We start from the raw sequence: 22,596 nt of genomic DNA on the forward strand, positions 1-22,596 counted from the left end.
ACAAGGGGAGAGAATATAATTGCTCACCACCTGCCGACCGATGCCCAGCCCGAGCAGCAGTCTGGGCCTTCTGGGTGACTCCCCCCAGTTTATATACTGGGCATGACGTGCTGTGGTATGGAATACCCCTTTGGCTGCTTTGGGTCAGGTGTCCTGTCTCTGCTTCCTCCCAGCTTCTTGTGCCCCTTTTTACTGGCAGAGCATGAGACTAAAAGTCCGTGATGGGCGTACGCTTTACTTAACAGCAACTCAAAACATCGGTGTTGTCAGCGTTGTTCTCAGGCTAAAGTCAAAAACACAGTACTAGGTACTAGGAAGGAGAAAAATGACTGCTACAGCTGAACCCAGGACATTCAATTTTTATATTCCATGAGCATTGGGTATTTTCTGCTGTGAAAGACGTGTTGATCTTGAGTGACAAAGGTCCACCATTCTTCAGATGTTATATTTGATACATGACCTTTTTGACTGTAAAGATGGAATTAGGAAGGCTAAAGTGAGTATTTCTGGATTTCAGAGTTAGTCATTCAATTTAGCAAGGGTATTCAATGAAATGAAAGTAATGTCTTTCTGTATTTTGGTTTTTTTTTTACTGTCTTTATTTTAGCAATCTCGAAGCTACCCATCAGCAAAATATACCTGCAATTTGTGTGATGTTTTGATTGAGTCGGTGGCTTTTGCTCATAAGCATATTAGAGAAAAAAGACACAAGAAAAGCCTAAAGGTGAGTTAAAGACAAGAAAAAGTTCAAAATGCACTTTTATGAAACTGTCCTCACCCTGCTAGTTACAATGAGACTGCACTGCTTCTAAAATCATTCCGCAGTGATTTTTTTTCTTTTGCTATGTTTGAATCTTCTTTAAAATTATTACTTAATGGTAAAAAGAGTAAACTGAGTAAACTTGGGACCTGGACTTTGCCTTCATCCTCAGCTTTGGAATTTAATTTGTAGTTTTTTATACCTATTCAAATAAGTCTTCATTTTAAAGTATGATGCAGCAATATTTTGTTACTAGTGATTGAAGTATAATAAAAATATGGTACCAACTGACTCTTCTGTTTTGCTGTTCTGTAATTCTTCTCATAGACTAGTTGTATGTATTCTTCTTGGTGTGTATTATTGGTGTATATTTCATTGGTATATTTCAACAAGAAAGAGTTTTCATCAAGTCCAGAGCAATAAGGAGTAGCAATAAGTAAATACAATTGGTATGACAGAATTAGAAATTATAACCTGTATGTCATAGTGAAGATCTTAATTCAGGAATTGAATGTTTTATTTTTTTTTTCTATTTAAACATCTCTTCCTTCTTTCTCAGCTTTAAGTGGATAAAAATATTTGTAGTCTTCAGGTTTTCAATTTCTTCCTCTTTAAGTCTTACTCTTTCCCCAGTTCATAGATGGTGAAAGAATTGGTGACTTTTCTTAATGTTCCAAATATGTGTATATGTAACTCTGCACATTACTGAAGCCTTCTGGAATATCTGATTTTTTTATACTTGTCACAGTTTCTCTCTTGATATTCTATATTCTTGCTTCCAATTACCTCCACTATCTGGAAAACATACAGTGGTGTTACTTGTGAGGAGTTGCAGGCATTCATTCTAGCATACTAAGAGTCTCAAGAAAATCATTAAAACACCAGTGTTACTATCTTTAAAGGAGAAACAGGAAGAACAGCTGCTGAGTGCTCTGCCTCCTCCAACACCTTCCCAGATAAAAGCTATTGGTGTTGCCATTGAAAATGTAGTGCAGGAGTTTGGCTTAAGTAACGAAGATCTAGAAGAAAGGCTCAACATTAAAACAGTGATGGAAAACTTACTGCGTCAAAAATTGCCAGGTATTATTTGCAATTTGTTTAAGTGCTAGATATGGCAACTATAATATAGTATTAAAATGGGGGGGGGGAGGAGATGACTGAAAAAGAAATAACCATGGTTCTCATGACCCAAACAGACCTGTAGTAGAAAGTGAAGATGAACAGGACATGGGAGACATTTGACCTTCATGGTAACTCTTTGCTAGCAACAGCATGGAAGGCAGGATTTACTAACACAGCTCTGTGCTGTTGGAAGACTCTTAATTTCCTGTAGTTATCAAAATTAAAATCTGCTTAATTATTGCTTAATGCTAATGGTAAAAAGAGTAAACTGAGTAAACTTGGGACCTGGACTTTGCCTTCACCCTCAGCTTTGGAATTTAATTTGTAGTTTTTCATCCCTATTCATATAAGTCCTCATTTTAAAGTAGGTCACAGCAATATTTTGTTAGTAGTGATTGAAGTACAATAAAAACATGGTACCAACTGACTCTTCTGTTTTGCTGTTCTATAATTCTTCTTGTAGACTAGTTGTGTATATTCTTGGTGTATATTTCATTGGTATACTTCAATAAGAAAGAGTTTTCATCAAGTCTAGAGCAATAAGGAGTAGCAATAAGTAACGCTTAAAATCTACTGACAGTGCTGTACAATAGTTACAGACTTAGAATTAGGTATAGCTTAAATGCAGTATAATTCTTCTTGTTTCAGAGTGCTCATTAAGATTGTATGGGTCCTCCTATAGCAGATTTGGTTTCAAAACTTCAGACATAAACATAGATATCCAGTTTCCTGTCAATGTAAGTAAGACCATTTTATTAAGCATGCCTAAGTGGTTTTAAATGTTTGCACCTTTATGAGTTTATAGCTTAAATATAAATTATGGTGTGGTTGTAGCACTTTTTATGAAAATGCATAGAGGTACAAGAGAGCTATCACATTAAAATGTCTTAAAATAACATTCCTTGCTTTGTACGCTAGTAATGGTCAGGCAGGTTAATACAGCTTTGTGTTATATCAAATCTTCCTTCTCAAAAATTGAAATGTCTTGGCATGGTTTAAGCCCACCCAGTAACTCAGAACCATGCAGCTGCTCACTCACTCCCCCCACTTCTTACTCCCCCGCACCCCCCCCGCTCCAAGAGGGATGGGGAGGAGAATCAAAAGAAAGTAGCTCCCATGGGCTGAGATCAGAGCAATCCAGTAACTAAGATATAACACAAAACCGCTACTGCTGCCACCAATAATAATAATGATAAGGGAAATAACAAGGGGAGAGAATACAACTGCTCACCACCCAACAACTGATACCCAGCCCAACCTGAGCAGCAGTCTGGCCCTTCTGGTAAACTGTCCCCAGTTTATATTTAGTGGGCATGACATGCTGTGGTATGGAATACCCCTTTGGCTAGTTTGGGTCAGGTGCCCTGTCTCTGCTTCCTCCTGGCTTCTCCTCTTCTCTGGCAGAACATAAGACTCAAAAAGTCCTTGATCGGAGTAATCATTACTTAGCAACAACTAAAAATACTGGTGTTATCAGTGTTGTTCCCAGGCTGAAAGTCAAAAACACAGCACTGCACCAGCTACTAAGAAGGAAAAAAATTACTACTACTGCTGAACCTGGGACCCATCTATACTCCTAGCAATCCTGTGGGACAGATCATTATTTACATTCTCTTATAGCTGGAATAAATGAATGGCACTTCCATGATCTTGTTTCTGTACTGATACATGAGTATCAGACTTACTGATTTCTGGGATATTTTCAAGCTATGAAACCGTCTTACGTCATTTATATGTGAAGTAATTTAAAGTCTTGATTTGTCATGCTAGTTGTTTTGTATACGTCTTTGTGCCTGAACACTGAAAAGAAATTAGAGACTGTGAAAAGATTTTGTTTCCATACTTAAACTTATTCCTGATGTAATTCATTTGGCAGTCTTATAGTTAAAATTTAGTATTTCCTCAAGGAAAAAAAGATGGAAATGTAGGAAGAAGTTCATAAAGTGTGTATAATTCAAAAAGGCTTATTCAAAATGATTCAAAAGGCTGATGATTCCAATCTTTGACATGTTGTAGATCCACTGTGTCAGAAGGCAGTCATATTTAAGCATACTGGAATAGTATTTCTGTTGGTGGCCTTTTTCCACAGCTAGGTCTTTGTCAGAAATAAAGCTTTACTTGCAATTACTTCAGGATTTTTTTAGTTTTATTCAAAAAAAGCAAAACTGTGTTCCTTCGATAGAATTTAGCAATAACCAAAGACTAAGAAGTTTTTTCTCAGGTGCTGTTTTATAGTTCTCTTCTTGCTGCTCTCTGTGGAAGGAAAACAGAAGTGGCCTAGGGCTGGTGTTTTATTTTTTTTTTGAGTTGTGGAAAATCACCTTTTTGACAGCTATGAAAACAGCTTTATTATTTTTATTGACAGATGACACAACCAGATGTTCTCTTACTTGTGCAAGAAAGTCTTCAGAACAGTGGTAAGAAAAAACTGCTGATTTTTCATTTCTGTTAAAGTATTACTGCTTAGTATTGTTGAATTCCGCCCTGAATAGGTAAACCGTGTACTATTCTGAATGTTTTTTAGAAAGATGTGAGACAGAAAAATACTGCAGGAAATAATATATTGTCAGAACTTACTTTAGTATTCACTTTTATGAGTATTGAAGTCGCATTACTTGTGTTGATATGAGAAACTCCTAGTGGGAGGTTTTCTTCTACGTTATGAGTAAACATGTCATCAAACTTACAGTAGACAGTGTTGCCTTTCATTTCCTAGACTTCTCAGTTAGCCATGCATAGAACAGAAAGTAGCCTAAACTCTTCTAACCTTTCAGGTTGTGGTCTTTTTTCCTATAATGTGCACATGCTTGTTAGTGCAGTGAGACCATGTATAAATGACTGCATACAGATACATATGTTTTTCAGGTAACAAGTGCACTAATACAGGCAAGTGAAATTTAAGATCTTAAAAAAAAAATGCAAACCAGTTCAAGCATAATGCAGGTTAAAAAAAAAAGGGTGGGAAAGAAATAGGCTTTTTAAATGCAAATTGTGAAAAGTAGCTTTACTACTTTCTTCCCTTGCTTCATGCCCACAGTTGGGAAATCAGACCGTGTGGTTCCAAACATGTATATTAAACATGAATATATTTACTAAGCTAGGTTATTCTCATTGCCATCCCCACCCCCATTGTATGTGCGTCTTCTTCTCTGGTCAGATAACCATTATAGTCTCTGAGAACGGGATTATAATCGAACCAGACTGGAGGAATGAAGACCCAGATCCCATAGAAAGTTAGGATCTCTAATGTGTTTGGAAAACAAGCAATACCTGGATTAACATCTTGTGCAAAGTCTTTTTCTGTGAGTCAGAAAATACAGGGACAGAGCATTAGGCGTTTGAGGTACCCTAGTGGCAATAGCAAGATGTTTTTCAGATAAGCTAGGTGTCCAGTTGGCTAGGTAACATTAGGAAAACCTTGTCATTCCAGAATTTCTGAGCCAGTTATCTAAAATTGTTTCATAGTTTCCGCTCTACCTGGCCCAATGGAATAGTGGTGCATCAAAAAAATAAGCCCAGTTGTGACCGATAAACTCCACATGGAGAAAGGACTACAGTGGCATCTGAACTTTTTTAGTGTTAAGATAAAAATGTAGCTGAATTGCATTTGGAAGCCATATAAAGAATAAGAAAAAAGAAATTAAAAAAAGCATAGCAAGAAGAAATCACATCATGTCAGTAAGCCTGTTCTGTACGTACATAGAATATGTCTAGATTACCAGGGGAAATAAACTTGGATATTTTCTTTCTGTCTAGTACTGACATAATGCTCTCATCTTTCACATTAACATTGTTTCACAGATGTCATTGGCCTGTGTATGCCTGGCTCATTCAAGCCAGCACTTAACCACAATATACCTACTTAACTATACCTACTGTGTATATGAAAAGTTCCTTTTTTTTCTTATTTTCTTAACAGTGCTTATCATACAGTCTAGACCATACTTTTCAGATATAAAAACTTGCTTTAAAAGCATGACAGGATTAGTTTATTGGAGGCACTGAGTTATTTGTCTCAAAATCAGTCATTTTATTAAAAAGTTGAGGTTCTAGCTGTACCCCTCTAGTTGCATCCAGTTCAATACATTTTTTTTGTCAACATCATGTTTAACATTGCTTCTTCTATTTCTTTCTTCCACCTAGAATGTTTTACGGAAGTTGATGCAGATTTCCATGCTAGAATACCAGTGGTGGTGTGCAGAGAAAAACAAAGGTCTCAGTTGTCACTTTGTGTGTTCTAATAGTATATAGCAATGTAAAATATATATATACCAACATCTGAAAAATGACGTTTCTATACTAAATTATTACAGTTCCATGGATCTTGAAACACAAACTAACACTCATGGGCAAGTCATTCCTAGCCTATAATAAGAGGGTAAGGGTTGTTCTGTCCTCAGCTGTATTTCCCAACCCTTTCCACCATTATGGCTTCCAGCATGTACCCTTACCCTTCTTCCATTTGGGATAACTGCTCAAACAAACTTTCCTTCCATGTAGTTGATGCAGATACCATGTTAAATTATGGGTTACTGTAAGGGCAAGATCAGCTTGCTTGGCCTCACTAGTATTTTGAGAACAAGTGAAAGATTTTTATTTTGCCCATTTAATGCATATCATTTAGGATTCATTAAATATTCTTTCAACAGCTACTGATACAGAAGTATTACCAGTTATTTGCTGCTACCTCAATTTTTCAGTGTTTGAAAATATTTCTTTTGCTGTAGAATCAGCATAGAAACTGTTTTCTGATGGGTGTGGAATGGGAAGATGTTTTTGATTCATGAATGAAATTAGTACTGTAATTTTATTTAGTTCAGTGACTTAGTCATTAGAAACAAATACTTAAATTTGAATTGTATTTGAAAACATTTTTACAGAAAATTATAATGCAATAAAACAATCTGATTTTCCATGCTGGTTTAATTTAGAAAAGGTGTCTTTGAGAGGCTGTTAAGTCTTACCTTACAGCCTCCTGCTGAACTGTTTTGTGAGATGTTACCTGACCTGTGCCTGTTCTTACGAAACATCCAGGATCTTTTGTTTCTTTTTGGGTTTTAGTGGCCTTATTTGTAAAGTGAGTGCAGGGAATGAGAATGCTTGTCTGACAACAAACCATTTGGCTGCACTTGGGAAACTGGAACCTACTGTAGTAACTTTAGTGATTGTCTTCAGGTACTGGGCAAAGGTAAGAGTAATTTGTAAATAAATACTGAATGAACATTGATATTATGCTCATAAGACTGTTGGTGTAGTTTAGAAAACAGGTGTTGAAACTGTCTTTCAAAAAAGAGTTTGAAAAGGGATTCTAAACTTTTTATAAATTTGAAGTTTTATGTAAATGTCATCTGTGTATTGTATGATTCCACTGAATTTCAAAGTGGAATTTTAAGCTTCAGCCAGTAGCATGCAGAATGTAAGTATCCTGCTCTGGTACCAAATAATTCATGGGAATGTACATGGAATGAAATTTATATGAAATGGAATTACAAGTTTCCCATAAACTTAATCCATCGTGGGAAAAAATGATAGGAAAAAGCTGTTTTTTCCATAGGTAGGTAAAAACTTTATTGTGAATTAAAATAAATTCTTTCAAAACTTTGTGTGCTTGCAACTAACATATGATTTAAGAAAAAGAACAGTATTTAAGAAACGCTTTTGGCTTGTACTATATCTATGTAAAATGTTTGCGTATGTGCTGTATGCTGTCTGTTTTGCCAGTCTGCATCCTGTGGCTCTTGAAAAGAAAATACTGTGGCAATAACAAGACACCAGTAAATACTCAGGCCTTGAGAACAAAGTCCATCTCAGTAGAGCTTAAAGATGTCTGAGTTTCTGTTGGTATTTAACGTGGCAGACTTCTGAACAGTTAATGAAAAGAGTATTTTTTCATAGTATCACTTGAAACCTTAATGACTGCACAATTTATTTTCACAGTTGTGCTGTGTTGATCGTCCTGAAGAGGGAGGCTTGTCACCATATGTGTTTGCTTTGATGGTTATTTTCTTTTTACAACAGAGGAAACAGCCTTTTCTGCCTGTGTATTTGGGATCATGGGTATGTGTATTAATACACTGAATAGTATGAGTGTGAGGACAAATCACTTGTGGTGTTTTATTGTAACCTGTCAGGTTTTTGCTGTTCTGAACAAGCCATAAGTGAGCCAGTTCTTCAGGATTTCAGAAAGATGTTAATTCAGCCAGACTGCACATAGCATTTGTGTGCTTGCCTGTAAGGATGCAGTTCACAATCCTAGTTGCTGAACTAAGTGCTTGGTTGCCCCTTTAGTAAATAAAGAGAGCTGGGCATTGAATGCATTTCATAACAGTCTGCTTCCTCATTTCTTCAGCCTTTCTTCCAGACTCTTGAGAACTTTGAATTTACATAGCTACATCCCAAAACAGTGTCTTTTGACACCTAATTCTTCAAAATGTAGACCACAGCTGGGGAGCACACTGGTACGACACCTGCCCAAGGGATCAGACTAGGGGTTTAGAGCATGTATTTCTTGGGTGTAGAAGCTGAAGTGCATCTTAGTATCGAGAGTTGTGTTACGGACACAAATCCAGAATCCAGTTCACCAGGACATGGTCCAAGTATTATATTCATGACATCCACTTTTGTTCTTGTAGTCACCTACTGTATTTAGTGTGCATGTTACAATTACATTGGCCTTGTAGTTAACGTTTTCCTTCAGTACATGGCTGGCTCATTCCCAAAGCCTCTCCACACTCTGCAGTGAAGGAGAAATGTCACGCAGTATATGTTCATATAATTAAAAAATGGATATTCATGCTTGTGTAACATGCAAATGCAAGTTTCTATGACACATGGATACCCTTCCAAAAGCACTGAACTTTTGAGAGCCTTTTGTATAGGGAGAAGAGAGAAGCAGGTTGGCACATACTACAGGCTACTTTTAAACTTTGTTCTGTTTTAGTTTGTCATACTACCATGGGGAGATAAGATTTGAAGTTCATGTAATGATTAGTATGTTTCGTTTTGTGTTTCCTTTAGATTGGAGGATTCTCATTAAACAAATTAACTAATTTTCATCTGAAAGAAGTTGAAAATGATGCGGTAGTTTGGGAACATAATCCCGCTGATGATTCTGATTTGCTACAAGAAACTTCCCCTAGAAGGGGCAAGGTCTGAACTATTTAATTTGCTTATGTTGTCAAAAAAAGAACCATCTTCTAGTTAGTTTCATGTTTACGTTGCAAAACCATGAGCTGAACTAAGAGATTGCATGACTGCTTGATACAAGGTTTACTATGCTTAACTCTTGGTGCTAGAGTTTATAGAGTTATGGCAATTTTGTCTCAGAATTAGTTTAAGCATATGAAAAATATTTCCTGTTAGCTTTGAACTGTTCTTACAAATTATAACTTTGAAAGAAACAACATCACTGTATTATTTCATGTTATGATAGTTAACTCTGCAGTTTAGGCTTTGGTAAAAAATAGGCTGTATAATCCATTCTGTCTAATTAGATTGGATGTGGTATTTCCTTGGAAATTTATGAATTATGGCATAAACAAATAAGCAATTGTTATTAATTATTGCTGTTAATAACCGTTTGTTATTCATAGCCATTTGCTATTCATAGCCATTGTTGCAGTCTTTCGTTTTGAAGTTTTATAATCTGGGTTTTTACTATCTCATTTTTTTAATTGCAGGGTTTTTTGCAGTTGCAGAAGTATAGAAGTAACTATGAGTTTTGTAATATTACATTACAGCTGAAATACAAGGAAGTGTAACAACCAAACACCTGTGCATTAAATATTTTTTAAGTTTTCTTCTATAATTTACAGGTTCCCTTAGTGTTTGATTCAGGACAGCAGTGTTCAGCACCTGCTGGTCAGCTCTGGCTAGAACTGCTTCGTTTCTATGCCTTGGAGTTCAATATGGCTGATTTTGTTATTAGCATACGACTCAAAGAAGCAGTGTCTCGTGAATCAAGGGACTGGCCTAAAAAGCGCATTGCTGTAGAAGGTATATGTATATATATATATATATCTCATAAAACTCCAAGAACTGTTATTTTAATTTTCTAGGGTACTGTCTTGACTGTTGACACTGTGGGTAATAGGTTAAAATTTTTCAATATTGGACTGTGCTTCCCAGTATTATAGGAGAATATTGTTTTGGGGAAAAAAATCCATTTAATATTTCTCTTGGGTTTTTTTTTTCAACATTATCAAATGTAATTAAGTGGACTTAAAAATTGCCTGCAGCACAATTCATAGATCTTATGTCCTTACACGGTGTTTTAGGGTAACTAATGTTAGTATATTCAAATTTTATAAGGATGTAAGTTTATTCTTTTTTTATAAAGTTGACTCTTGCACTGCTGGCTCACTTCTTCTTTCTATTAGACCCGTATTCAGTCAAAAGGAATGTGGCAAGAACTCTGAACAGTCAGCTAGTTTATGAGTATATTCTTCACTGCCTGAGAGCAACTTACAAGTATTTTGCCTTGCCTCAGAAAAAAAGTGCAAAATCAAGCAAAAAGTCCATTCTAAATGCCCATGAAGAGAAATCCCAAATGCTGCACTGTGGAAAAGATGCTATAAGGCATCAAAATGCTGATTTGCAAAACTTGGACAGTAGAACAAGCACACCAGTAGTGGAAGACTGCATAATAGCGACTACAGATATGCCCCAGACACATAGAACTGATGCTTCAAAACTTTGTGATGGCTCAGGAAGTATCACAGAAGAAGAACTAGCTGATGATATAAATCATTTGGGAATTGCCTATGAAGATTCAGACTGTATAGTTGAGGAATTTATTTCTGGAAATAATGAGGATTTTAAACCAAGTTGTGAGAAGACAGACAGTGGAAATGAAGAGGAGGAAGAGGAAGAACATGAACAACAAAAAAGGTGGAATAGTATCTTGACTACTGAGCGAGAAATAGATGAAGATAGTGATAGTGGAGATCCCCCTGTTACACTAAATGAACATGATATAGAGACATGTGGTACTTCAGACTTAGAAGGTTTTCAAAATGCTGCATTTGCAGATATTGATGAGTTTGCCTTAGAGTGCAGTGATATAATGGAAGACAAGATAGATGTTGATGAAGAGAGCACTGAAGGTTCTGATGAACTGCATGAATCCTTGAAGGAATTCACATATTTAGCATGGAGTCAAATATCCCAAATGATTGATTCGGATGATGAGGAGGAAGAGGAGGAAGAATCTGGTCTTCTAAACCAGAGAGAGTGTGGTATTACAAGAGCTGGAGATGAACAAGATAATGCATACTTTGGATCTGGCAATGACGATGCACTGTCAGAGGAAGAAGAAGATGATTTTTCCCTCCCCAATAAATGTGAGAACAAACACACTGAAGAACATGTGGATGGACTTCTGAGAAGCAATTTGAGTCAAGAGGATCTTACTGAGAAGGGAAGCCTTTTTGAAGAGAACACAGCAATAGAACAGGGTTTAGAATATGAACTTTTTTATGAATTCAGTAAAACAGCTTTTACAAAGGGCAAGGTAAGGAAACTGAATCAGAACATACTGCTTGCGTTCTGTTATCAGTTATATTAAAGTGTTGGTCAAATTCAGTGAAGTAAAACCAGTCTCACTTTCTGTTCATGTAGTCTCCTACAGTTGTATGTAGCCTGTGCAAACGGGAAGGTCATTTAAAGAGGGATTGTCCAGAAGACTTGAAGAAAATTGAGCTTGACCTCCTGCCAGAACTGACACCCAAATTCTCAGTTATTCTAGATCAAGTTTGTGTCCAATGTTACCGTAAGTTTTTTCCGATAAATATTGTGCGGTAGCAATAGTGCAAAAAATAATGACATAATCATGCTAATGGTGTTGTAAAAGGAGACAGTTTATTTGCCACACTGCATCCAACTCTTAAATACTATTCTCAGATTTGTAAGGGCTTTAATGGGACTGGTGAGTAGTTCATATCTAGAGAATAGTAATTTGTATTTAGATGTTTATCATTATCTACAAAATGTTTAGGTTTATCTTCCCCACTGTGGCTGTCTTGATTACTCATTTAAACATCTTGGGAATTATATTGAGTTTAATTTTGGGTGAGTTTTTTGACTGATGCTTTTACAGGTCTATCTGAATTAACTGTTCCTTAACTTGTGGTTCTTAGTAAGCAATGACTTCAGTGTTCTAGAAAAAAATGAGTCAAAATACTGTTTTATAACAATTCTCCACTTTTGTTCTTTTCAGAGTGACCCAGCTTTCCTCCTTTCACCATTTCTGACCAGACAAAATGTGTTACTTGTCTAATTAATGTTTTTCTTTGAACAGGTATTTTTCTTCTACTTCATCCTTGCTTGCTTTCCTTCACACGTGAATCTTCTCTTGCTTTTTCTTTCCCCCCTACCTTGCTGAAAACCCCTCAATTTTTTTCATTTGAATCTTTGCTTTTGACTCTCTACAGATCAGTTTGCCTAAATTTTTTATTTATTTTTTTTTAAGGTGATTTTTCTCCAAGTATTTTGGAGGATCAGGCTCGGGAACATATAAGACAAAACTTGGAAAACGTCATTAGACATGATTTCCCAGGTAATTAGTCAGTTTTAGCTTGTTATTTATACTTTGGTGTGCCTGTACTTGCGTGTTTTCCAAGAAAACATCTTATCAATATAATAAGCATTTCAGGTTTGAACACTCAACCTATATTGTTGCTCAGCATTGCTATAATTAATTACATTAATTTATATTTTTTAAGGCTTTGGTTTAAGTTGTTTTCTTACTTAGTCATATATACAACACATTAGTAGGAAGGAGCAATGACAAGTTAAGGAGAAAACTATCAACACAGTAGTGGAACAGCCTGTAATTATTTTAGCTATATTCATTAGCCAGACTTCTTCTTGTTCTATTTGCTCTTAAAAACAACAAGCTTTTTGTAATCATTCCTACTGAAACTTACTCATTTTGGAATATTTTAAAATACAGGTACTGTATTTGCAGTACCTAGCTATTTGAATTTGTTTTGCTTTGTTTCTGGAGTCCTTACCAGTGTTTGTATAACACCCAGACTTTGGTTCATAGTCTTTTAAAATTAGCAACAGATATTTTTGGCTGGAGCTTGGTATGTGGTTAGATATATCCTTTACCCTAAAAATCTCTGTAGAGAGCAGTCTTACTATTTTTTTTTTTTAATCAGATATCAGCTGGTTGCCACATGCTGATGATTTTATTATTGGAAAACCTGACTTGTTTCTGGATTTGTCAGGCTGCTCATTTGAACCAATGAAAGTAGAGATATTTTCCACATCAGCAAAGTTAATGAGAGAATAAGTTTTGATGTATCACAGATAGTAATGTTTTTATGCCTGTATTAAAAGACATGCAGTGGATTGAAATTACATACAACTTGAGGTTCTGTGTCAATATGGGGTTATAACCCATTATATCTCTTGCAGGAACCAAGCTGAATTTGTTTGGCTCATCAAAAAATGGCTTTGGCTTCAAAGAAAGTGACCTTGATATCTGTATGACAATTGATGGGCTGGAAACTGCTGAGGTAGTTTAAAAAGTGGCTTGGGTTTGGGGATTTTTTGGTTTGTTTGTTTGTTTTATTTTAAAACATGCAAAATTTTATGGGTATATTGTGTGTATATATAGTGTAACAAAGTTATTATTTTATAGAAGCTTCTCAGATTGGAAGAAAGCACAAATTAGTGCCCCAAAGATAATTTAGGGGGTTTTGCTGTTGGTCTAGGCAAAATATAAACTTTAAAAGCTTGTTAAGATGCTGTATATTGTTGATTTTGCAGGTGCTATTCTGAAACTATTTCTGGTCTTCAGATAATTGTTTATAATATGAAACTCTGTTATACAGCTTTAATCTTAATGGCAAGTAATAAAAGTTTTTCCTAAATGTAGCAGATACAACCGTGAACTTTTTTTCTTAATGTCTTAGGGACTTGATTGCATCAGAATCATTGAAGATTTAGCAAAAGTTCTCAAGAAACAGTCAGGTAACTTTCTTGAAAATTAAAATAAGTGGTTCTATTTATGTGACTTCAGTTGCTGTAGTGACAACATTCTGGGGCACTATAGATTAAAATCAAGATAAAACTATACTGAAGAGTGTATCGTTAGAACGAGTGAGGTTATACGTTGTGAACACTCAAATTTATTTTTTTTTTGCATATGTAAGTCTATGAGGTTATAATCTTATAGGACTGCATCTGAACTGGACATGCAGTGTATTTATAACCTACATGCATAAACATAAAGCTTCAGGCTTTATAACCTACATTCTTAGTGCACAGTAAGTTAATAGTAAAAGGTAGGCTGATACAAGTTTGCAATGAGGATTCTGTTTTTTTCTAGAAGAAATTACAATTTATAGTGCTTGTTTTAGTGTATTTCACATGAATTTAATGTAATTGAAGTGAACTATCAGTGATCTCTTAAGCTTATTTTTCTATAACACTGAGATTGATCTTTGTTTTATTGGGGAGCTAAATGTATATTTGTATATATTTAGCAAGTTAGTCGTGTTTGACAAATGCCTAAATCAACATTAAAATATAACTGAAATACAGTTTTGGTACCAACTAAGATTTTATTTTGTAGCCTTTTTACTACAGTTTGGAGTTACTTGTATTGCAGTCATTCAGTAATTAAACATTTCATTCTAGGTTTAAGAAGTGTCTTGCCTATAACAACTGCTAAAGTCCCAATTGTCAAATTTTTCCATGTCAGAAGTGGTCTTGAAGTAGACATCAGTTTATATAATACTCTGGTAAGATTATTGCCGTTTTCATTTATTTTCTAACAGAAAAGTGTGGGTCGTCATCTTAAGATTGAAGTGACTGTTTCGTTGAGGTTCAATTATCAACTGTTTCCAGTTATACTTTTAGATATTCAAACAACTTTTGCACTTTTAGATATTCAAACAACCTTTTATTTTTTTATTTGATCGTTGAGTGGAGTCAGTGCACAATTGCATCTTTACAGTTGCCACTTCCCTAAGAAAATATATTCATTCTTCAGTAATAGCAGGAACTAGTGGTTTAGGTGTTTAAGTCTCTCTGTAAATGAGAGACAAAATAATATAACTTCAGTGTTCTAACGCTCCAGTTCTCATCATGGCTCACTCTTGCTTTTCCTTGAGACCTGGAATAATGATTTTGAACCTAGCTTGCCTGAACTGGAACATGTTAGAATTTATTAAAAGCCACAAGTTCTTTGGGAAAATACTATAAAAACTAGTTTTGGGTGGAGAGTGTTTTTGGGGGGTTTGTTTCTTTTTTCAGTACCTCTGAACTTCAAAAGCCAGTTCCTTGAAATATTATAGGAAAGTAAGATTTAGAGCCCAGTATTAAACTTTTATATGGGCTCAAGGGAAGTCTTGAGAATGATACCTCAACCACAGAGTTTTCTTCTTGACGTTATGCATCCATATGGGTCAGTTGATTAGCTTTCACTTTTCTGGGCTGAAATTGTTTACTTCAAGAGCCTACCTTCTACCAAACACTTTGAAAATGAAGTGGTAGATTAATGCTTCCCATTCTGAAGCACTGTTCTGTGGATACTGCTTTGTGTGCAGATAAAGTATGTTGATCAGCTTTTTAAGAGAGCAGGTCATAACCTCATCGAGTGCTCCCTTTCTCAATATACATTCTACTATGCAGGGCTTCGCATGTGCGTTTCTTGAGCACGCAACTTAGAGTTCTTGGGTTTTGTGTTTCAGCTTACTACTTAATTTTCTCACAGCTCTTGTATTTTGTGCATGACCTTCTTCTCTTTATAGGCCTTGCATAACACAAGACTCCTGTCATCATATGCAGCCATTGATCCGAGAGTAAAGTATCTATGCTACACAATGAAAGTCTTTACAAAAGTAAGTATATTTCAGACATTCTAGAAGCAGTAGTTCCTGCAGCAAGAGATTATAACAATGAAAGATACAAATGGTGTTTCTTTTTCTAGATATGTGACATTGGAGATGCATCTCGAGGTAGCCTTTCTTCCTATGCGTATACTCTTATGGTGCTTTATTTTCTTCAACAGAGAAATCCACCTGTCATCCCCGTTCTTCAAGAGGTACAGTATCTCAAAGAAATCACTACCTGTACACAGTATTGACCAGAAGAATGTTAATGCTGAACCTGTAGGGCTCTTCTAATGAGTTTAATGTTATGCTTTCAGATCTACAAAGAACCAAAGAAGCCTGAAATTTTAGTTGATGGCTGGAATGTTTATTTCTTTGATAAGATAGATGAGTTGGTGAGTAAATCAGGTTAATTTGCAAATGAAAAAGAATTCCTTTTAAGAAATACAGTCCTCAGATGTGGTGGTTGAATATAGAAATGGAAGTGGAGTAGTTACTGCTTTGAAAATCCCAATACCAAGCTGTAAATCTTTAAGAATATGGTTGGTTGTAATTCATCTGGGGGGAATCTATGGAATCTGCAAAAAATAATAAAAGTATTTTAAGATGCTAATGATGATTAATTACTGTGTGCATCACACTACTGGGTGAAGATAATTCCTACAAATACCAGCTGCATATTTAGTCATAACTGCTTAATCTCATTGAATAATTTTATGTTAAATAGGCACATAAAATGCATTAATAAATTCTTTCTATAACAGGCAAGACCTAGTATCAGAAGTTATATTAATTCTCCACTTTTGTTGTTACTTTTAAAAAATTTACCATTTAAAAATTGATATTGGATTATTAATACCAATTATGAAAGTAAGTACTCTGCTGTAACTCAGTTGTGTTTCTTTATAAAATAAGACTTCCATTGTTTGAGCTTCCAAGTTATGAAAATTATTCTGCTTAATGTAAGTACTGGAAGTAAAAATATTTTTGTATTTTCAGTCAGTTGTTTGGCCAGACTATGGCAAAAACACTGAATCTGTTGGGCAACTGTGGCTGGGGCTTCTCCGTTTCTACACAGAAGAATTTGATTTTAAAGAACATGTTATCTGCATTCGGAGTAAAAATCTGCTTACAACCTTCAAAAAGCAGTGGACCTCCAAATACATTGTAATTGAAGGTAAAAATATGAAGTACATGAATATGTGGCATTTCTTTAATGCCCACGTGAAAAATTTTCTCCACAAGCCTTAATTATTTTTGTATTACTAGATTATAATTTGTTATTTGCTGATGTTTAGAAATCATTGCAAAATTTCCATTGAGTTTCACTAGTGATAAAAATTACTTAGGATTTTTTTTTTCCCTACTGAAAAGAACGTGCAAAGCAGATATGATACTTTTCATGATGACAGCAACTGAAAGAGAAACGGATTAAACCAAATCCTTTGGAAAAGAAATTACCTGTATTGTAGTTGAGGTTTTCTCTCAAATACCAAGTTTAGCTGAGTCCATATTTACACGAGGAATTTAAAAGTATGTTTTATTACACTGTTAAGTAATACCATGGTCTCTTATCAAGAAAATACAGTGACTTATTTTAGAAATGATCCCTAAACAACTTTCTGGTCTCTATGACTTTCATGGAAAGAATTTTTACTCTCTTCCCTGCACATTCAACTCTCAGAATAACTTTTACCATACTTCAGTCAGTTTGGAGCTAGATGACTGTGATCCCTTTGTCCATGGGGTTAATTTAGTTTCAGCAAATTTACAAACAGTTCAATTTCAGTTCTTAATTCTACATTGGAAATAGCTGCCTTGGGCTGTTAATGTGTATGTATATGTTGTTGGTCTAGGCCTGGACTTAATTAATGCCTGTAATGCTTTTTGTACAGACCCCTTTGATTTGAACCACAATCTTGGAGCTGGACTGTCAAGAAAAAGTAAGTCTCCTGTTAACAAATTTTTTTATAGAGTGAAGATCTTGTCTTAGATCATACTTTACTGGTTTGTTTGATGTTTTCCTGGTTTGTTTTGCTTTGTTTTCTTCATAGTGACAAATTTTATAATGAAGGCTTTTATCAATGGCAGAAGGTTATTTGGTACCCCTATAAAAGTGTTTCCTAAAGAATATCCATCAAAAATGGTAAGTTGCTTCTAAGATCAGTAGGTGCATGCTCTTGAGTGTATAATTTAGCAATTGCAGGAGTAATGTTACACTCTCTTTAAGCTCTTCTCTCTTAAATTTTAACTGTCCACTAAAAATCTTTATGGGAGTTACTACTCAGTACTGGTTTTGTGTTGTTTGCATGTAAAATGTGTTGGCATGCAGAATACTAATCAATACAAAGGTTTGTTGTAGAGGCTTACATATTTTAATCCCTATCAAAACCAGCTTACAGTTTCTTAAAACTGCAAGTTTTAAAAGAGAGCTTGCAGACCTAGTGGTCAGCAGGCTGCCTGTAAAGAAAAGAGGCCAGCAGTCAGTTCAGCTCACTGGATCTTTGAGGAATTCAGCTACACCCACCACACTTACTCTTCTCTGTAACTTTCTGCTGGTTTAGCACTTGCCTATCTGTTTTGATTCCTAGGTGTATGGATTTTCATTTAAAATATGTTATTTCTTCCTTAGGAGTACTTTTTTGATCCTGAGGTACTAACAGAAGGAGAACTGGCACCAAATGATAGATGCTGCAGAACCTGTGGTAAAATTGGCCATTTCATGAGAGATTGTCCCATGAGGAGAAAGTGAGTATAGTTTTGGCATGTGTGTGGAAGTTTTTGTTGGGTTTGTTTAGAAGAAAGATTACGGTTGTATCTATAAAATATTGAAAATCAGCAAATAAAGCTTCAAGAGTATGAAATCTTGAAAGCCTTTGTGCTCAGTTGTAAGTTGAATGGAAACATCTACCCTTTGCTTAGGGTCTGTTTATGTTAACAGCTGTATTTAAAAATAACCTGCAATCTTATATAAGTGGGTAAAAAGCTACTTATATTGGATCAGATGTAATCATCTTTTTGCTGCACAATAGAGAATTGTGAACTTATATTTTGAGACTGTTATTTTGGGAATTTATTCAACTTTAGCTAATGCAAGTACAGTAGTTGATGGTAATTTTAAAATAAAGAATGCTGGAGGTGGTGGTATGAAAACCTACTCAATGTCTAAACTTCTGTATCAGATGCAATGGATTTTTAATCTTGCATTCTGGAGTGAAACCCCAGTTCATTGTACACAAGCAACTACGCCCTATGCAAAATCACATAGAATATTAGAAGCTTCTCCCAGTAGAAGAGACTTTTAGAGATACTGTAAAAATACACAGTTTGAGAAGGGAGTTCTGATTGAATTGTACAAGTAGACAAAAAACCCCAACAACCTGTAATCCTGTCTTTTTCACACAGATTTTCTGTTGTGTTCGTATTTTTTGAGATATTTTAGAATTCAGGGCTGTATTGTAATATAATTGTAAAGTTAGATTATTAAATACATTTTACATCAGTGTAGCATTATTCAGTAAAACGGTCAAAGGGACAAGTGCATTAATTCACTTTATTTAACCCACTCAAGAAATACATGAAATATGTCTTTTATCTGTCGACAGCACTTGATTTGTTGGATATTGGGGTTTTTTCTCCATGTATATATGTAAGCCTTATGAACTCTACAGCATTTTTCTGCTCCTGCAGACTAAGACGGCGGCGTGGTTATGAAGATACAAAAAAACAGAGGTACACAGAAAGCAAGGAGAAAAGAAGCAATGAGGACAAAGAAACTCAGATTAAAACAACAGAAAAGGAGAGCTCAATCAAGGAGGGAAAGTTGCATGTCTGTACACCTCAGAAGAGGAAACTAGGAAGGGAAATACTGGAAATTGGAAGAGAAAAGACTCCAAGGCAATCAGCAGAGAAGTGGAAGCACCTGGAAGATAGAGACTTAAGAGAAAAACGGTGTTTTATCTGTGGAAGAGAAGGTCATATTAAAAAGGAATGCCCACAGTTTAAAGGAGCTGCAGGTATGAAACTAGATCAAGCTGAGCAGTCTAAACAGAGCTTATGGTTTTTGATATTTTTGGTTGGCTGACACATAAGGGTTTTGCTTTGAATGGCATTACATAAATGCTAACTTTTTTTTTTTTTTAAATGTACTTACATTAGCTAGTTTTCTCCCTCATCTGCCTTTCAGAACTTTGCCATATCCCAATAGATTTAACATAGTTCCTCATAGCAGGTAAGGTGCTTGCAGTATAAAAGATACGAATGTCTAATATGTTGACATTGCTTCCATTGTCCTCACTGTGTAGGAGTTTGCTGACATTTCAAATTACAGCTTCTCTTTCAGTACATCATAATTGCAACAAAAGCTCACCTTGTAACTCTTCACATCACCTAAACCAGAATTATTCTGTAAACCGTGAAATCACACAAGTTAGAATATTGTGAATGAAATAATGTTCCTGCCAACTCAGCAGTAGGAGGGATACAGCAATCTGTCTTATTTTTCATAGAGTCAGTTTGCAACTTTGACTTTAAAAACTAAAAAATATAACTACAAAAATGCCCCGAAATACAGATCCTGACAGATCTGAACAAAATAACTAAATACTTGCTTAGCAACATCTAAATCATCCTTCAGATAATACAGATCTCATATCATCTGTGTTGTAAAGAATATCATTCTAAGATAAACTGAGACTCCTTAAGGCAGTGAATGGTATTTCTAGTTAGCTTCCAAAGAAAGGTAGTATTATTATTTCCCTGTAGGTAAACCTAGGAACATTTAAATTTATGCTGGATTAATTTGTTTATAATATGATGAATTACAGATTAGTCATGACTTGACCTCTGAAAGTAACAAACAGGAATCCTTTGTATAAACATAGTTTCAAACCTGTACCAGCAACAATGTTCTGTCTTGCTTAGATCAGGAGACTTTTCTTAATCAGATGTAATTGGTGCAAGAGAGCATAAGACTGTGCTAACAAAGTACTGTAAGTAGGAGGAAAATGGTGCCAATATACTTAGAAGTGTTCATAGTTTGATAGGTCACTAGAAGTGTTGGCTGGACAGAAAAGGTGCTTAAAAATTGATGCCATGTTTTATACAGCTTTTGACCTTTTGAAGCTGTATGTCAAGTCTAAATTTAACTTCTGAGTGTCTTTATCCTTGACCTTGTCTTGTTGAGCTTTTCTTTCTACCATTCCATTTTCCATGATGCTAAATTTGCTAAGGTGAAGGGGCATATGCCTTACTGTTTTGTAGTTAGTGACATGGTTGTATCTCATAACATCATATGAGAACTATGCTAAGGCTGTACGCTACATAAGTCTAAGCTCATTAATTACGGAGTAGGTGGATTTTGTCTGTTATCTGTATTTTGCAAATTACTATACTTGAGTATGAAGAAAATTGCTGTAGGTTGGGCTTTGTCTTTTTTTTTGTGTGCTTTGTGCCCAGAGTATTCTCTCTGGTTGAATAGAGCACTATGAACAAGTAGACCTAAGAGATTATTTTTTTTTTGCTGTGTTCCATTTTGTAAGACTATGGACAATTCAATTACCTGTTCAATTATCTTTGTTCATTTTCTAAGTTCCCTGTGTCCCTCTGCTTGTGGAGAAGGGTACAGAGCTTAATTTATTGTAGGTTCCTAACTTAGATACATAACTATATATGCATCTGGTTGAAGCCCAGCCCATAACTCAGCATCATGCAGCTGCTTGATCCTCCCCCTTTATTCCCCCCTACTCTGAGCAGGATGGGGAGGAGAATCAAAAGAATGTAAACCCCATGGGTTGAGATAAAAACAGTCGGTAACTAAAGTATAAAACAATACTACTACTACCACCACTAATAATAAAACAACTACTACTACCACTAATAATACGGGAAATAACAAAGAGAATATAAAACTAAAAAGAGGAAGGAAAAAAAAAACAATAAACACAAGTGATGCACAATACAATTGCTCGCCAGCTGACTACAGATACCCAGTCTGACCTGAGCAGTGATCTGGGCCTTCTAGGTGACTCCCCTCACTTTATATACTGGGCGTGACGTCCTGTGGTATGGAATACACCTTTGGGTCAGTGTCCTGTCTCTGCTCCCTCCCAGCTTCTTGTGCCCCTGCTCACTGGCAGAGCATGAGACTGAAAAGTGCCTGATCAGTGTAAGTATTACTGAGCAACAACTAAAACCATCGGTGTATTATCAGCCTTGTTCTTAGTCCAAAGCCAAAACACAGCACTGCACCAGCTACTAGGAAGGAGAAAAATAACTGTTACAGCTGAACCCAGGACAGTATTGACCCCTTATTCCATACCATTCACATTATGCTCACATCCCACATTTTTCAATATACCATCGCTTTTTGTCTCTTAAGATATATATATATATATATATATATATATATATATATATATATATACACACAAAGAGACAGGTATCATTCCTTAGTCCATGGACCATCCCTATGAAGTTCACTGAATTCATTCAGTCCATGATGTTGGGCTTCATCTGTCATAACAGTCTTTCAGGGCAGGAGAGAGGTCAATTCCTTCATACACTGGCCCTCTGAGGCAGGCAAAAAAGAGGTGCAATTGTTAACGATTCCCATTACACACCTCCCAAAATATAGAGCTGATAACCATGCTGAGAATGCATACCAGATCAGTTTCATGATTGATGATTCTATTGTATGAGAAGCCATTACCATAAAGTACAATGAAACAAGAACCTTAGCCCAGACCCAAAGCCAATAAATGCTAAAACAGCAAATGCTGGCTGCAAGTAAGGTGTTATATGCTGGCACTCTGAGATCAACTCCAACACCAAATAAATCAACACTACAAGGAGTGACTATTAATCTGAAAG

At 35.6% G+C, this 22,596-nt stretch overlaps 1 protein-coding gene across 1 annotated transcript in view; it reads left to right on the forward strand.

The window, feature by feature from the left end:
- The window catches only part of TUT7 (terminal uridylyl transferase 7), a 35,211-nt gene that overhangs the window by 9,327 nt on the left and 3,288 nt on the right, over positions 1-22,596 (forward strand). The window contains exons 4-26 of the mRNA XM_057428732.1: positions 608-724; positions 1,663-1,840; positions 2,531-2,619; positions 4,248-4,299; positions 6,026-6,095; positions 6,944-7,070; positions 7,820-7,939; positions 8,900-9,031; positions 9,697-9,877; positions 10,261-11,393; positions 11,501-11,651; positions 12,351-12,437; positions 13,304-13,404; positions 13,804-13,861; positions 14,531-14,634; positions 15,646-15,735; positions 15,825-15,938; positions 16,044-16,121; positions 16,726-16,903; positions 17,622-17,669; positions 17,781-17,872; positions 18,359-18,474; positions 19,417-19,742. Coding sequence (XP_057284715.1) covers positions 608-724; positions 1,663-1,840; positions 2,531-2,619; positions 4,248-4,299; positions 6,026-6,095; positions 6,944-7,070; positions 7,820-7,939; positions 8,900-9,031; positions 9,697-9,877; positions 10,261-11,393; positions 11,501-11,651; positions 12,351-12,437; positions 13,304-13,404; positions 13,804-13,861; positions 14,531-14,634; positions 15,646-15,735; positions 15,825-15,938; positions 16,044-16,121; positions 16,726-16,903; positions 17,622-17,669; positions 17,781-17,872; positions 18,359-18,474; positions 19,417-19,742 — 3,742 coding nt within the window. The remainder of the gene's footprint in view (positions 1-607; positions 725-1,662; positions 1,841-2,530; positions 2,620-4,247; positions 4,300-6,025; positions 6,096-6,943; positions 7,071-7,819; positions 7,940-8,899; positions 9,032-9,696; positions 9,878-10,260; positions 11,394-11,500; positions 11,652-12,350; positions 12,438-13,303; positions 13,405-13,803; positions 13,862-14,530; positions 14,635-15,645; positions 15,736-15,824; positions 15,939-16,043; positions 16,122-16,725; positions 16,904-17,621; positions 17,670-17,780; positions 17,873-18,358; positions 18,475-19,416; positions 19,743-22,596) is intronic.

This window comes from Pezoporus wallicus, unplaced genomic scaffold (assembly GCF_028554395.1).
Source record: "Pezoporus wallicus isolate ANWC-B61680 ecotype Strahan unplaced genomic scaffold, APGP_CSIRO_Pwel_v1 contig_708, whole genome shotgun sequence".
Classification (NCBI taxonomy): Eukaryota; Metazoa; Chordata; class Aves; order Psittaciformes; family Psittacidae; genus Pezoporus; species Pezoporus wallicus.